The sequence below is a fragment of the Cetorhinus maximus genome, chromosome 7 (genome assembly GCF_964194155.1).
Source record: "Cetorhinus maximus chromosome 7, sCetMax3.hap1.1, whole genome shotgun sequence".
Taxonomy (NCBI): Eukaryota; Metazoa; Chordata; class Chondrichthyes; order Lamniformes; family Cetorhinidae; genus Cetorhinus; species Cetorhinus maximus.
The window spans coordinates 49,376,305-49,393,989 of NC_135885.1; the positions used below are offsets into that span (position 1 = coordinate 49,376,305).

Sequence of the window (17,685 nt, forward strand, 5' to 3'; positions counted from 1 at the left end):
ACCTTGGACCTATTGAAAGTATAAGTGGCAAGTAACATTCGCAGCACACAAGTACCAGGCAATAGCCATTTCCCCATGACATTCAATAGCATTGCCATCACTGAATCCCCCACTATCAACATCCAGGGTGGGGTTACCACTGACCAGAAACTGAACTGGACCAGCCATATAAATACTGTGGCTACAAGGTCCCAGGCTGGGAATTCTGAGGTGAGTAACTTATCCCCTGACTCCCCAAAGCCTGTCCACCATCCACTACCAAGACACAAGTCTGGCGTGTGGAGGACTACCCTCCACTTGTCTGGATGATTGCAGCTCCAACAACACTCAAGAAGCTCAACACCGTTCAGGACAAAGCAGTCTGCTTGATTGGCACCCCATCCACCAACTTAAACACTACTCCCTCCACCATCAACATAGTGGCAGCAGTGTATACCACATACAAGATACACTGCGGCAACTCATCAAGCCTCACTCGGCATCACCTTGCAAACCTGTGACCTCTACCACCAAGAAGGACCACCAGATGCATGGGAACACCACCACCAGCAAGTTACCATCCAAGCCACACACAACCCTGACTTGGAACTATATCTTCACTGTTGCTGGGTTAAAATCATGGAACCCCCTTCCTAACAGCACTGTGGGTGTACCTACACTACATGGACTGCAGCAGTTCAATAAGGTGGCTTACCACCACCTTCTCGAGGCAATTGGGGATGGGCAGCACATGCTGGCCTAGCCAGCGACTCCCATATCCCATGAAGGAATAGGTAATAAAGAAAGTAAAAGGCCATAACTTCAGTGGAGTGTCAATCACAGTCAGATTGCCACTCGTCCCCTAGTTACACACTGAAATACAGCTTTCCAACTCGGGCCGGGTGAGGAAGGTGCAGCACACCGGGTTCCCAAGGCCTTCAGTTGAGGGCACCTGAGCTGAAGGTACGGAAGACAGGGTTGGTCAGTGTTATGGTTACCCAGGAGTTGGAAGGGGTTTTAATTCTTCTAACTTTTTCTGAGTATCTATTCCTGTAAGGCAGTCAGAACTATCCGAAGTTTGCGATTTATATCGGAGTTTTGGATGGTTCCCAGTGAAGAGCAATTGCCCAACAGAAGTTTGAACTTTCCAGGCAATTGACATGGAATTTATGTGGGGACTTCCAGGAAGATGGGGTGTTCCCCAGCACATTTTTGGGTCCCTCTCCCCCACCCCGGTACAATGCCCCGGAGATTGGAAGTTATGGACCAAAGTTTTAGATTAACTTTTAAAGTTCAGTCTAACCATTTGTTGTCTTGGAGTTCTGTCGGTAACTCTTGTATTTTAAACATTATGAATAAGCACTTCACAACTTGTTTAAATGTTACAAATGGCAATCACGTAACATTTAATAAATATTCAGTAATGGTGCTGTGCTTTGACTGGTGTTCTCACTCTATAAAATGTTCTGTAATGAAACAAAGGTTTCAATTAAATGCCTATTTAAAAAATTGTAAGTTTTTACACTTAAAGCTGTCCTCAAGGTTTACAGCTTATTTCTTTGGGTGTTGGTTAATATATTAGATGAAAATTAACTTTCTAAATTATGAATAGAAACAGATTTTGGTTTTAACTTTGATTTTTACACTTTTTTCAGTTCACTTGCTATTGTTTTATTATGGGTTGAACTTTAAACTGTGGGGATTTCAAGGACTTTAATGGAATGGAAAATCGATAGGGTGGGGGAGAGTTGAGGGCGTGTGTAACAGGTGGCCAATCTGGGGGGTTTGCCTGTTTTACACACCAAATGAAGTTCAAAGTTCCAGTCTATGTATTTATACTCTCCACTCTGGAGAGCAGCACAAATGCCCTTCAAACATCTGCAAAATGCTCTCCCTGTGTGACTGTTAGTAGTGTATTAGCAATTTAGGCAGTCGGTTGGATGCATCTTTTCCATCTCTTTCAAATCAAACATCTGATTTCTGTGTGATGGTCTATCTTGATTCTATGCCCTTCAATGATTTAATTGTTAAATATCTAGTGTGTGGTGTTGAGCAATGTAAACAAGTATGGTTCTGAGTTTGATGCTTAGACTCTAAGTTTGCTGATCTTAGCTAGCACAATGGCAGGACCTTACCATTGGCTCCATTGAGCGGACAGATCAACCATAGTTCTCATTTCTTGAGTTCTATGTGTAGGACAAGAAAAGCATGCTCAACGCATGCTCAAATAGCTAGTTGATGCTTGAAGGATAACATATAGGCGGGGTATGAGGGTAAAACATGCTTGTTGAACAGTACCGCTCAGTACCTTTAGGAGAAATGTGAATCTAATTGTTATTTTTTAGGGTTGCAAATATAAAAGTATTAAAGTGTATCTTTATGAAGTTTAAATTTATTTGAAACTGTAAGTAAACCTGAAAGGACCTGTGAAATAACACATCAAACTGATCCGAAATTCCTATTTCCAGATTGTTAGCTGCTGTTCTGAGAGCTTCAGAAGTTGAGTCTCGAGCCACAAGGGCAAACTTGACAGAACTCCTCAGTCCTCAAATGGGCAAAGATATTATGTGGTTCCTGAAACGATGGACAAAGACCTACCTTTTAGTAGATGAAAAACTTTATGATCAGGTATTCAATATTGAATGCATTTGTAACAAGCTATTGTTTCTTAATCAATTTTTTGGTTTGCGTTCAGATCTGGTCTTCCATGTCTATATGAGTATGTTCACTTAATCATTTTTAAATTCTTGTGCATGCCCCCTAATTGAACCTGTAGTATGTGTCAGTTCCCCCTCATATCTGGATGAGTAGTGTATCTGATAGGTCATTGCATCCCTTTGATGACTTTAAGCTATAACGTAGACTCAAGTGCACAGCGCCTTCATATTTTTCACTTCTGCGTTTGGTACCAATATATATCAGCCCCAATATTGCTAGTTTTCTTTGAAAAAATCCATATTCAAACAAACCTGCTTAATTTGCTTACTCGGTTCAAAATTGGATATAATGATTTTTAGTGAAGAATAAATTGTGTGTGCATTCCAGGTAGGGCCAATTCTGTGTAATAGATAAGGTTGATTTCAAGAAAGTTTGAAGAATCCTTCAGCTATCCCTTTCATGTGTATCCAACAAAAGTCATGCTTTTGGGTCACTGTTTAGACTGAAGCACTTTAACCTCTGTTGTACAATGTCAGAGTCACACATTTCAAAGATGCTTTGGTCAGTATGGGTATCTACTCTTGGAAATATAATAACTTATTGAAATTGTTAGTATGGTTAGCAAGACTTTGGATTTCCTGATTTTTCTACGTAAAGTCATCCAGTTTATTACAGAACCTAATTTATATTTATGGAATCTATAGCACAGAAACAGCCCAGCTGGCTTAAGCTGACATTTATGCTTCATACAAACATACATACATACATATGAACATACAAATTAGGTGCAGGAGTAGGCCACTCGGCCCCTCAAGCCTGCTCCGCCATTCAATAAGATCATGGCTAATCTAATAGTAAACTCAACCCCATATTCCTGCCTACCCCCAATAACCTTTCACCCTCTTGTTAAAAATATTCAAAGACTCTGCTTCCGCCACCTTTTAAGGAAGAGTTCCAAAAACTCTACCCTCTGAGAGAAAAGAAATTCTCCCCATCTCTGTCTTAAACGGGCAACCCTTTATTTTTAAACAGTCCTAGATTCTCCCACAAGAGGAAACATCCTCTCCACATCTACCCTGTAAAGACCCCTCTGGATCTTAAAGGTTTCAATCAAGTCACCGCTTACTCTTCTAAATTTCCAGTGGACATAAGTCTTAACCTGTGTCATGACTCACTGGGGATTGTGCGCTGTAGTATCAAGCCCCACTGCTTCCTGAGCTGAGACAGATGTGAAAGATGTAATTCAGACCACTAAATTGCCCCAATTCTACCTAACTGTTTAATTTAGGTTAAAAGAATACGAGCACTGGGTTTGTAAACTTAACAAATAAATAACTGTTTATTACACAAATTGTCTGTAACCAGTGGAAAAAGAAAGAAATATGAACTGCTAACTTTTAACTCTATAACTTAAACTCTACCCCTTCTTAAACCCCTATTCACACACGAGACACACAGCATGGATTTTAAGGGTGAGATAAAACAGTCCAATATCACCAATCTGGAGTTCAGGATTAGATGGGTTGACTTTGATTGCTTTCCAAATTCCTTGCAGGTTGTTGTGGCTGACACGAGGCGGTCCCCCAGCACTTGCAGTCTGTGATTCCCTGGTTGAAACTTGTTTTTAATGTCTCTACTCGTGATTTTTACCCTTTTCCTCCTGACAGGGGTTTCTCAAAGAAAGCAGAATACAGCAATGTGAGGAATAGCCAGCTAGCTACTATGGCAGGATTACTGGAGTCTTACAAAACACAGGAGAGAGAGGTTTCAGTTCTTTCCTCTTTTTAGGCTAGGAGCTGATCTACTGCACTATCCTCACACACAACCTGGCCACTTGGTCAGGAGCCAATCAAAATGCCATCACTAGGCAGTTCCCTCTTAAACCAGGTCATCTCTCCAGCACCATTCTGTCCAACCTGGCACATACTGTTTCAGGAGATAGCAACATTTCTTCTTCTTGCTCTAGAAGATTTTCTTCTTCTTGCTCTAGTGAACATTTCCCTTAAACTGCAGCCATGGTAGTTTTTAAAGCCACAGTCCAAGAAAAAAATAAAAATATTTTCTTTACACCTATCCAACCTTTCCTCATAAGACAACCTGCCCATTCCTGGTATTAGTCTAGTAAACCTCTGAACTGTTTCTAATGCATTTACATCTTTCCTTAAGTAAGGAGATCAGTACTGTACACAGTATTCCAAACGTGGCCTCACCAGTGCCCTGCAAGTCTGAAGCATAGTCTCACTACTTTTGTAATCAATTCCCCTCACAAATGATAACATGCCCTTAGCTTTCCTAATTACTTGCTGTACCTGCATGCTAGCCTTTTGTAATTCGTGCGCTTGGACACCCAGGCTCCTGTAAATCTCAGCTCTGCAGTCTATCACCGTTTAGATAATAAGCATTTTTATTCTTCCTGCCAAAATGAATAATTTCATATTTCAGGTGAGCATCCCCAAGCATACCCTTGATTTTTCTCTCTCTCATGTGCGTATCTAGCTTACCCTTAAATGCAAAGATGCTTTTTTCCTCAACTGCTTGTGATAGTGCAAAAGAAAAATACTGTGGATGCTGGAAATCTGAAATATAAACAAATACTCAGGTCAGGCAGCATCTTTGGAGACAGAAACAGAGTTAGCATTTTAGGTCTGTGAGATTTCATCAGAACTTCCTTGTGGGTAGTGCTTTTCACATTCTTAAGGAAGTTTCTCCTGAATTCCCTACTAGATGTATTTGTGACTATTTTACATTTATAACCCCATGTTTTTGAATGCCTTTAAGTGGAAATACCCTCTTTATGCCTACCCAATTGAACCCCTTTATCGTTTTAAAGACTTATATTAGGTCGCCACTCAGCCTTCACTTTTCTAGAAAAAAGTGCCCTAGCCTGTCCAGTCTTTACTGATAGCTCTAATTTTTCAGTTCTGGTATCCATCCTAGAAAATCTATTTTTTTAACCTTCTCCAATGCCTCAATATCCTTTTTATGATATGGAGACCAAACAGTTCACAGTATTGGGACTTCTTTTCACACCAAAGCGTTTGAAAAACTGTTAAATGATTAATGGGGCCTTATCACAAAATAGCCCCTTTTTCTCTTTTGTTGGATGATTTTATATCCAATAATTTGGTTTGCTTGTTTGACCAACATTTTCAGTTTCCTATGTTACTGGACAAGTTGCACTACATTGTGAAATTTTATCATGTGTTCTGTCCCTTTTTTATGAAAGGTTAAAAGAAATTACTAAGGGAAGCATACTAAAGGGATCTGTTTTCTAGTGCTTTCTTTATGTCTCCTGATTGATTTAGAAGAAAATAAGACAAAGCTACAACGAATCTTGGGAAGAACAAAGTAGTGGCGATCAAAATATGTTGTGGTCGTAATTATGTAAACAAGATGAAAGTGTCAACTTGGCTTAGTTGGTAGCGATGGCCTCAAACCAAGGACCTGGAACAATTCATTTAGGCTGAAGTTTCATTTCATTATTTAAAGGTGTTATCTTTTGCATAATAAACTAACCCTGAACTAACCTGTTCAGATAGAAGTGAAAAGATCCTATGGTATTATTCAAAGGAGCAAGAGGTTTTCCTGGTACCCTGGCCAACATTCTTCCCTAAACAGCCGCACCAAAAATAAATTATTTGGTTTTTCATTTACTTACTGTTTGTAAGGGCTTGCTGTGTACAAATTGCAAGAGAAAACACGATACAAAATAAAAGTAGTCCATTTTTTGCTAGAGATTCTAAAACTGATAATATGCTATATTATCTTTATTATTTTATAATCATGAGCAATACTGTTGGAACAATGGTGAAAAATAACTCCAGTGGAAAATTTGAGATTAGTTTAAAAAACAGTGAATTTAAAAAGCAGCGAAGTTATCAAAGAAACTGAAGACTTATCTGTGCCTTCCCAAGGACACCAAGATAATGGTGCACTGCCCATTATTGGAGAACTTTTGCAAAGTTTCCTGCTGCCCAAAGAGCTGAATGGGCATCAATACTAACTTTTTAATGCATGTCCTCTTTCCTTACAGATAAGTTTACCGTTAAGTACAGCATTTGGTGCAGACACTGAAGGTGCTCAGTGGATTGTCGGGTACCTTCTAGAAAAAGTTATCAGTAATCTTTCAGTGTGGATTGCAGAACAGGACCTGGCAAATGATACAGTTCAACTCCTTGTAACGCTAGTAGAGAGGAGAGAACGGTGGGTACTTGGTAAAGTGGGCAATAACAATAGAACAAAAATCATCAGTCACCATAATTTAGCAGCCAACTTTCAACAAAAGCTGATTTTTCGAGAGATATTTGCCTCTTGCCTATCTATGTTGCCACAGTTACCATTAGAAACCAGTTCTTGAACTCTTATATAGTATTTAAAGGAATAAATAACTGAAATTATGGATCCATTAGGCCCTCCTTGCCTGTACTGAATTTAGACCTCTTGCAGGCTGATTTTTACACATCTGCTTTCTCCACATTCTCTTTCATATTCTTAAGTGATTATCAAGGACTTTTTTGTTAGTTATAATTGATTTAACATCGATTATCACTGTGGCAAAGCATTCCATGTTCTGCTGACTGCACAAAAAAGATTCTAATCTTCCTATTTGTGTATCTAATGCATATCTTGTATGCCCCTTGACTCTGGGTTTGCTCATGGTATTAATCAACATTTACAAAGTCCTTTTTTCCATTTTGACTATGTGTAAAATTTTAGAACATAACTGTTTTCCTTGTAAATCAAACCCCTCATCCTGGTAAATCTGTGTTGCACTTGCTTCAAGGCTAGTATATCTCCTTGCTGTATTGAAGAACCCAAAAATGCACAAAGTATTTCAGATGTTAGCTAACCATTATTTTGTTTAGAATTAGCATGACCTCTTTACTTTCATATTCTGTCGTGTTTGGTATAAATTCCCAAATTAAATTTAGTCTTTAATATGTTTATAGAACCCATTGCATTTTTTTTCCATAAAGCTCTTGACTTTCTTGTTTCTATTTGTGTGTTATGTTCCAGCATAAGAACTAACAATGACTAATTCAGTTGTTTCTCCAAAAGATTACTTAACCACACATTGCCTAACTGAAATGACTTGAGCACTGATGGGGTAGTTTGCTGGAAGCAGATGATGCTATATTTCAGTGCTTAGCCTCAAACAGGTGGCCAGCACTAGATAACATAATTTTATTAAGAAAATGAGGTTGCATTTTTGACAATCATCCATACAGCCTTTTGAGGCTTTATCTGGAGTATTGATTACATGAACATTTAACTTGGAGTAACACATTAAGTAGCTTATTGACTAATGATTGAAATGTTCTAAAGTGTATTGTACATAAAAGTTCAAAAGTGTGCACAGCCCAAAGATTTTGTAAAATAGCTGAATGTTCAAAAGAATTATAACTTTAAAGCTACTGGTATGTCAAAAATGTATTTTTGAAAAATTAGGCCATTTCACTTGGCATTACTGTTTTTTGTGACTACTTAAATCGTGCAATGAAATATAGACGTCATGTTATTTTTAAAGCAAGTTCTTATTTTGTTCATGATTTTAATGCCAATTATAGAGTTAATTGTAAGGTCATAACTGCTTTCAGGTAACTATAGTTCCCTTCTTTGAACTTATTTTAAGGAGTGGTAATTGATAACTGTTTCCTTTTAGGGCCAACTTAGTAATAAAATGTGAAAGCTGGTGGAATTTGGCAAAACAGTATGCAAGTCGAAGTCCACCACTGAACTACCTTCCTAGTAGTGTACAACGGACATTGATGAAAGCCCTGGTTTTGGCAGGGTTTGCTCATGTGGATACAGAAACAAAACAACAGTATTGGACAGAGGTGAGAATTTGAATATGGATTAAGTTTATATTTTGTCCAAAGTTTTCTGAGGGAGTTCCAGAACTCTAAGGTTAGTAAATGTGATGGAGTAAATGTCTCTGGAAGAGAATATTAACCAGAAGGTTCTAGGTTCAATCCGCTGGTATTCATTAAGTTAGCTGATCTCTGCTATATAATTTACCACTTCCATATCCTGTGGCCCTGCTGGAACATATGTAAATGTCAGTACAGGATAGAATCAAGCGGAGCTGTGGTATCCTCCATAGTCTGATTTGCTGCCGACATTGACACTCTAATTTTCATGGATTGGGGATGTTGTAAATTAGCAGCTATGTCTGTGAGGCAAGGAATATCTTACTGGTTCAGCGTTCATTGTGAGTCCCGTTAGAAGCACCCACCCTCCCAGTAGCAGCCATGTGCAAATGATGGTGCTGTAGACATGATGACATCGCTTATCCTAAATTCAGTTATTTCTGCCTTCTCATCCACCTTTGAAAAATGCATTATCTTTTAAAAGGCTTAATTCATCAAAGTGGATAAACTTGGTTAAAGATAGTGTTCATCTGAGAGTTTGCACAAGATTTTTGGCCATATCTTCATGATCACTGCAAATATCGCAATTTCTTTTAACACTCATACTCAAGAAATCTTTCACAACATTCATTATCATCCTTGGAAAGCATTTATTTCAAAATCATTGCTGAGTTAGGATTTGAGGACTGCACCATGAGAATCCACATGCTCATTGAAGAGAAACAACAGGAAACTGGGAAGAAAGCCAAATTAATCAAACAGCACCAGTGGAGAGCCACACCTTATCAACAGTACCCATCCAGTAGAATGTATGGACCAGGCAGAATTACTGAAAACTTTCTCATGAATCATCGAAGGGATTCTGAACATTGCTGCAGCCATACCTGAAACCAAGGCCTATGGCAGGCACAGCTCTGACCAGTGGCGTAGGGCAAATTTTAAGGTGCAGGAGCTCTAAGAAAATGTGTCAGCCATATCATTTCTAAATCTACTATTACGTTGTTTTCCTATGTATTAATCATCTGAGTCCCCAAAAATCAGTAAACCATGCTTTTTAAGTGAAAAATATTAGTGCCGGTAGGCAATAAGCATTTTATTTTGAACCGTGTGGTATTTTGAATCACTAGTCTTTAGCATAGCTAGAGTTTCATTATGCAACAGTTTAATTATTTAATTCAAGCCTATTAAAAACATGAAGTACAGAAAACTTTACTTGTAACTGGGGTGGTATATAGAGGGGCCACTGCTTTCCTTGATTTATATTAATAACCTAGACCTGGGTGTACAGGGCACAATTTCAAAGTTTGCAGATGATGCAAGACTCAGAAGCATTGAGAACTGTGCAGAGGATAGTGATAGACTTCAAGAGGATATAGACAGGCTGGTGGAATGGGCACACACGTGGCAGATGAAATTTAATGTAGAGAAGTGTGAAGTGATACATTTTGGTCAGAAGAATGAGAGAGGTGACATAAAATAAAGGGTACAATTCTAAAGGGAATGCGGGAGCAGAGGGACCTGGGTGCATGCGTGAATAAATCATTGAAGGTGGCAGGGCAGGTTGGGAAAACAGTTAATAAATTATACTGAATCCTGGGTTTTATAAATAGGGGCACAGAGTACAAATGCAAGTAAGTTATGAACCTTCATAAAACGCTGGTTCAGCCTCAATGGGAAAGATGTGAAGGCTTTAGAAAGAGTGCAGAAAAGATTTACAGGAATGGTTCCGAGGATGACTTCAGTTATGTGGATAGATTGGCCCAGCTAAGGCTGTTCTCTTTGGAGAAGAGAAGTTTGAGAGGAGATTTGTTATACGTGTTCAAAATCATGAACGGTCTGGATAGAATAAATGGGGAGAAACTGTTCCCACCAGCAGAAGGTTGAGAACCCTAAGGTGATTAATAGAAGAACCAGAGGCGACATGAGGAAAAACTTCTTTATGCAACAAATAGTTTGGCCATCTGGAATGCACTGACTGAGAGTGCGGTGGAGATGGATTCAATTGCAGTTTTCAAGAGGGAACTGGATAATTATTTGAAGAGAAGGTTTTACAGGGAAAAGGCGGAGGAGTGGATCTAGCTGAGTTGTTGTTGCAGAGAACCAACAGAGAGGCAATATGCTGAATGGCCTCCTGTGCTGTAACCATTCTATGATTCTAGTACAGATACTTTCAATGAACTTGTAAACACAAGAAAGCTGAAGCTGAAGGTTACCCTGATAGTGTGATCAAGAAGGGTGGGAGGAGGCTTGTGTGGAACATAGACACCAACGTAGATGGGGTGGGCCAACTAGCCTGTCTCTGTGCTGTAAATTCCATGCAAAGCTGCCAGCAGGAAGTACAATCACTATACCATGTTTCTCATCCTCAGGCTGTCACAGTTAAGGAATTAATGTGAATCACTCTTCCCTCCCCCAGCCCATCCCCGCTCCCTCTCACATCCTCCACCACCTCACACTCACTCTCTCTCTCCCTCCTGAGCCCCTCATCTCACTCTCCCCCCACCTCCTCACTCTCTCTCTGCCTCCACCCTTTCATATTCTCTCTGCCCCCAACTCCTCACTCTCTTCTCCCACCCCAACCATCACATTCTCTCTTCCCCCCCCACCCACACACACTCACTATCTTGCCCACCCCCTCACACTCACTATCTCACCCACCCCCTCACACTCACTATCTCACCCACCCCCTCACACTCACTCTCTCTACCCACCCCCTCACACTCACTCTCTCTTCCCACCCCCTCACACTCACTCTCTCTTCCCACCCCCTCACACTCACTCTCTCTTCCCACCCCCTCACACTCACTCTCTCTTCCCACCCCCTCACACTCACTCTCTCTTCCCACCCCCTCACACTCACTCTCTCTTCCCACCCCCTCACACTCACTCTCTCTTCCCACCCCCTCACACTCACTCTCTCTTCCCACCCCCTCACACTCACTCTCTCTTCCCACCCCCTCACACTCACTCTCTCTTCCCACCCCCTCACACTCACTCTCTCTTCCCACCCCCTCACACTCTTTCTCTCTTCCCAGCCCCTCACACACACACTCTCTCTCTTCCCACCCCCTTTCACACACTCTCTCTCTTCCCACCCCCTCACACTCTCTCTCTCTCTCTCTCTCTCTTCCCACCCCCCCTCTCTCTCTCTCTCTCTCTCTCCCCCCCCATCAGATTATCCTGGATTTCTGGATTCCTTGGGGTTGTGGATGCTATTGATTGTACTTACTTTACACTGCATGTCCCAAATGTAGAGTTTCATTAATATGAGCTGTAAACGCTTCCATTCCATTCCCTACCTGTCATTTTCAAGGACAGGCACCGCTTCCTGCATGCAAATTCATGATATGCTGGGTGCTATCATGGTATTTTTATACTTTCAGTCCAGTGTCTCAGCACTGTAGTGGCAAAGGACTGTATGGCTGCTGGGTGACAGGGAGTTCTCACTACTTGCAGCTCTTGATCCTTCTTTGTAGGACCACCAGTTTTGCAGAGGAATGCTACAATGAAGCACATATTAAGACATTGAGAATTGAGCAATCCAGTTGAACACTCAAAAGAAGGTCTGCAGTATGAACCATGTTGCAAATTCTGATGGCATATATCATATGCTATCACATAGCCATACTATGTGATTCACAATTTTGCAGTCAGGAGTGGATTGATAATAGGTGCCCCAGAGCTTGACACTGGTGATGTTGACAACCTGATCCATGTAGAATAAGAAACAGATGCTGTGCCAGCAGCTGCTAGATGCCTGTGAGACAGATCTATTTTGGCATAATTCCATAGATGAATAGGGTACTATTATTAGGAACTCATCAAAGATCTCCCTCCTTTCACCAATTTCTTCATGGTCGAAGTAAAATCTTAATCCTGAGCCTTAACATTAACACATTTGATACTTGTTTTCAGTTGTCATTCGGGGGCTTCTTTGTGTTTTCGTCCTCTTGTATTACATATTCCAGCTTCTTACAAAAATATTATTTGGTTTTGTCATTTCACACCTCTTGTGACCATATGGGCTTTTCTCTATCCTGTTCTAAGTATCCTCCTATGTAGCACACGGTGGCCTGGAGTCTGAGATGCTGCAAAATATTCTTGGGATGGAGGTCAGCCTTCTCTTCATCCTCAGTCATGGAATGCACCTGAGAGAGGTTCACTCTTTTTCTGGTCTACTTGAATGGAGTGTCCCATTGTGCTGCTTCTGCGAGGAGAAACAATATCTGAGGCGCAAACAATAAATCTCCATTTGTTCTGGGAACACAGTTCCAGTTACCAGAGATGATTAGGAGAATGGACTTCACTGAATCTAAAAGATCCTTGAATCCTTGAGAATTCTTTAGTTCCTTTTGAGAGAGTGCACTGTATACTTTGCAATCCAATTGACATCATAATCAACAAATGGTCCCCGAGGTCTGCGGTTCTTCATTCAGTACTTCCCGCATTACGATAACTGATCTGATAAGGAAAGCTTTGCATAAGCTCATGCACCTGCCACTATCTCCAAATACATGTAACTGATCCTCTCCTGGCATCCTACTCTTTGTGGCTGCACCACTGAGGTGAGAGTGACTGTCCTTGACATCGAGGCCACATTTGACCGATTGTGGCATCAAGAAGCCCTAGGAAAATTGGAGTCAATGGGAATCAGGGAAAACCTTTCTACTGGTTGGAGTCATACCTAGTACAAAGGAAGATGGTTGTGGTTGTTGGAAGTCATCTCAGCTCCAGGACGTCAGTGCAGGAGTTCTTCAGGGTAGTGTTCTCGGCCTAACCATCTTCAGCTGCTTCATCAATGATCTTCCTTCCATCATAAGGTCAGAAGTGGGGATGTTCACTGATGATTGCACAATGTTCAGCACCATTCGCAACTCCTCAGATACTGAAGCAGCCCGTGTCCAAATGCAACAAGACCTAGACAATATCCAGGTTTGGGCTGACAAGTGGCAAGTAACATTTGTACCACACAATGTCAGGCATTGACCATCTCTAACAAGAGAGAATCCAACCATCGCCCCTTGACATTCAATGGCATTACCATCACCGAATCCCCCACTATCAACATCCTGGGGGTTACCATTGACCAGAAACTGAACTGAACTAGCCATATAAATACTGTGGCTACAAGAGCAGGTCAGAGGCTAGGAATCGTGCGACGAGTGGCTCACCTCCTGACTCCCCAAAGCCTGTCCACCATCTACATGGCACAGGTCAGGAGTGTGATGGAATACTCTCCACTTGTCTGGATGAGTGCAGCTCCCACAACACTCAAGAAGCTTGACACCATCCAGGATAAAGCAGCCCGCATGATTGGCACCACATCCACAAACATTCACTCCCTCCACCACTGAAGCTTAGTAGCAGCAATGTGTACCATCTACAAGATGTACTGCAGGAATTCACCAAAGCTCCTTCAACAGCATCTTCCAAACCCACGACCACTACCATCTAGAAGGACAAGGGCAGCAGATAAGATGGGAACACCACCACCTGGAAGTTCTCCTCCAAGTCACTCACTATCCTGACTTGGAAATATATTGCCATTCCTTCACTGTCGCTGGGTCAAAATCCTGGAACTCCCTTCCTTACAGCACTGTGGGTGTACCTACACCACGTGGACTGCAGCGGTTCAAGAAGGCAGCTCACCACCACCTTCTCCTGTGAACGAATAAAAAAAATCATCCATATGCTTGACAGTCAGAGTTGTTACACATTTGCTCAACTACATCAGGTTTCACTTCTACGCTTCCACCCTCTGGATTCCTTGTGCTCTCTGTTTCACCACATGTCGATTCCTTATTTACATAAATATTTGCCAAAGCTGGAGGGTCTCAGTAGGTCATGTTTAGCAACTTCTCAGTAGTATCCTGGCTTGTAGCCTCTGAAAGAAAAGACAGTGCTGTTAAGTCTGGTCTGCTTGAGCAACGTTCTTTCTAAATTAGCTATTTTGTGGATTTCAGATCAAGAGAGTGGTAGCTGGTGAAAAGATTGAAAAATACATAGAAATATTAAATAAGACAATATACGTTAATTTAAGACCCCCACATCCCCATCTCCAGCTGCCAGGTCAGAGTGGAAATCAGTTATTACCATTGCTTCCTCTTTGTATGCTGTTAACTGGCATATGTTGGCGTGTCCTCCTCTAGATCTCTGGCATGTATTGCTGCCTTCTACAGAAGGAATGCATCGTGTTAATTGGCTACAGCATTCTCCAGATCTAGCAATTACAGTCAGTCAGAATTTGTGGAATGGCGGACAGTAATGGTGATTGTAAGGGAGCAAGGACTTTGGTTGTGAGACTTCAGTCTGCTGGCAAACATTGCAGGATGTTAAACACTTGATGTGAGTGCGAAGTGACTTTGTTTTTGGAACAAGAAACATGGTGCTACGCAGTGAGACGTAAATAGAGGCCCCATTTGTCTCCCCACGTGGCTATCCAAGACACGGTTTGAAAAAGATGTGAGAGTTCTGTGGTGCCCTAGCCAGCATTTCTTCTTTAATCTATTTAAGTGAAATTGGTTGAAAAGTCATTTATTTCATTGCCATTTATGGAAACTTGCTCGTGTGTTTTTCCCCACAATTAAACAGTGCCTACGCTTCGGAAATACTTGTTAGGCATCAAGTGCTTTGGCATATTCAAAAGATATGAACACTATATAAGTAGAAGCTCTTTTCAAAAGAAAGACATCTCCAACATCTCACCTGTAACTCACCTTAAAACTTTGTCTAACTTCTGATCTAGTGAGGTCATTAAATTTCTTACTGCATGGAAATTGAATCCCAATTGCAAGCATGATTCCTCCTCCTTCATGACCTATACTGCAGCATCTGATGGTTTCTTCCCTGATACTCCAACTATTGCATCTCTGTCCTCTAATTTGGACCAGCAGCACTTCAACTTCAAAGAGCCATTTCAGTCCTTCTTCCAAAAACCTGCTCAGCTATTTAACTGCATGGAGCTCCAAGTCACACCCTTGATCTGCTCCCCTTCCTGAATTTTCCATGCTCTTCTGGCATACCTGACCCTTTTGACAGCTGTGGCTCAGCTGGTAGCACTCATGCACCTGAGTTGGAAGGTTGTGGGTTTGGGTCCCTATCCAGGATTTGAGCACAAATATCAAGGCTAAGACTGCAGTGCACATTGTGGGAGTGCTACACTGTTGGAGGTGCTCTCTTTTGGATGAGATATTAAACCAAGGCCCTATAAAAGATCCACAGTGCTATTCAGAAGAAGGTAAGATGAGTTATCCCCAGTGCCCTGTTCAATACTTATCCCTCAATCAACATCACAGAAACAGATTATCTGGTCATTATCACATTGCTCTTTGTGGGAGTTTGCTGTGTGTAAATTGGCTGCTGCATTTCCTACATGACAACAGTAACTACATTTTAAAAGTACTTCATTGGTTGTAAAGCACTTTGGAACGTCCTGTGGTTGTGAAAGGCGCTATCTGGAAGGTTTTTTCTTGTTGGCATGCCAATCATCGATATCCTGCCAATATCACTAAAATTAGTTAACCTTGTGATTTATGAAGGAGTCAGGCTTCTGAGTTTAGGCAAAACCCTCTTCTGCCACATTTACAGCCCTGCATCAGGGACCCAGGAATATCTAGGCAAGAATGGCCCATTGGATGAAGTGCTAGTCAGCAGTTGTGGAACTGTACTGAGTATGAATCTGTGCCTCAGGGGATGTGGGAAAGGAAATCACTTGACAAGTGCAAATTTATAACAATTGCTCTTTTTAAAACAGCCTTAGCTTAATTGAATACCTGATCAAATGCAAAGTGAGAAGTTTTGATACAAAGATAAATATTTCAAACGAAACAGATCTTATTTGGTTTTGTGAAAGGGAAATAGCGTTTAACCAACTTATTGGAATTCTTTGAGGAAGTAACAAGTGCTGTGGATAAAGGGGAATGAGTGGATGTACTGTACTTTGATTTCCAGAAGGCATTTGATAAGGTACCACATCAAAGGTTATTGTGGAAAATAAAAGCTCTTGGTACAGGGGGTAACATTAGCATGGATAGAAGATTGGCTGGCTAACAGGAAGCAGAGAATGGGCATAAATGAGTAACCTTCAGGTTGGCAAGATGTAATGAGTGACGTGCCACAGGGATCAGTGCTGGGACCTCAACTGTTTACAATTTATATAAATGAATTGATTGAAGGGATGGTTGTCAAATTTGCTGATGACATAAAGACAGGTAGGAAAGTGAGTTGTAAAGAGGACATGAGACTACAAACAGATATAGATAGGTTAAGTGAGTGGGCAAAGCTCTGGCAGATGGAGTATAATGTAGGAAAATGTGAAATTGTCCATTGGCAGGAAGAATGAAAGAGAGGCATATTGTCTAAATGGTGAGAGACTGCAGAGCACTGAGGTGCAGAAGGAACTGAGTGCCCTAGTGCACGAATCACAAAAGGCTAGTATGCAAGTAATTAGGAAAGCTAATAGAATGTTATCATTTATTGCGAGGGGAATTCAATACAAAAGTAAGGACGTTATCCTTCCATTGTACAAGGCGCTAGTGAGACCACATTTGGAGTACTGTGTACAGTATTGGTCACCTTATTTAAAGAAGGATGTAAATGCATTGGAAGCAGTTCAGAGAAGGCTTACCAGACTTATACCTGGAATGGGCGGGTTGCTTTATGAGGTAAGGTTGGACAGACTAGCCTTGTATCTGTTGGAGTTTAGAAGAGTAACAGGCGACTTGATTGAAATATAAGATCCTGAGGGATCCTGACAGGGTAGATGTGGAGAGGATGTTTCCTCTTGTGGGAGAATCTAGAACTAGGGGTCACTGTTTAAAACTAAGGGGTCACCAATTTAAAACAGAGAGGAGGCAAAATTATTTCTCTGAGAGGGCTGAGAGTCTTTGGAACTCTTCCTGGAAAGGTGGTGGAAGCAGAGCCTTTGAATATTTTTAAGGCAGAGGTGGATGGATTCTTGGTAAGTAAGGGGGTGATAGGTTATTGGCAGCAGGTGGGATGCAGATTTGAGGTTACTATCAGATCAGCCATGACCTTATTAAATGGTGGAGCAGGCGTAAGGGGCTGAATGGCCTAGTCCTGCTCCTTGTTCGTATTATTACTTGTGACATTGGCTAATGTTAAGGAGAGTTGTGTACTCGATAGCCATCTTAGTTTCCTCTTAGTATCAGTACTTAAA

General features: G+C 41.2%; 1 protein-coding gene across 2 annotated transcripts in view; it reads left to right on the forward strand.

The window, feature by feature from the left end:
• xpo4 (exportin 4) overlaps positions 1-17,685 on the forward strand; it is a 170,026-nt gene that overhangs the window by 123,132 nt on the left and 29,209 nt on the right. For both annotated transcript variants that reach the window (XM_078545457.1, XM_078545458.1), the window contains exons 14-16: positions 2,448-2,607; positions 6,671-6,840; positions 8,300-8,474. In XM_078545457.1, the coding sequence (XP_078401583.1) occupies positions 2,448-2,607; positions 6,671-6,840; positions 8,300-8,474 (505 nt within the window). The remainder of the gene's footprint in view (positions 1-2,447; positions 2,608-6,670; positions 6,841-8,299; positions 8,475-17,685) is intronic.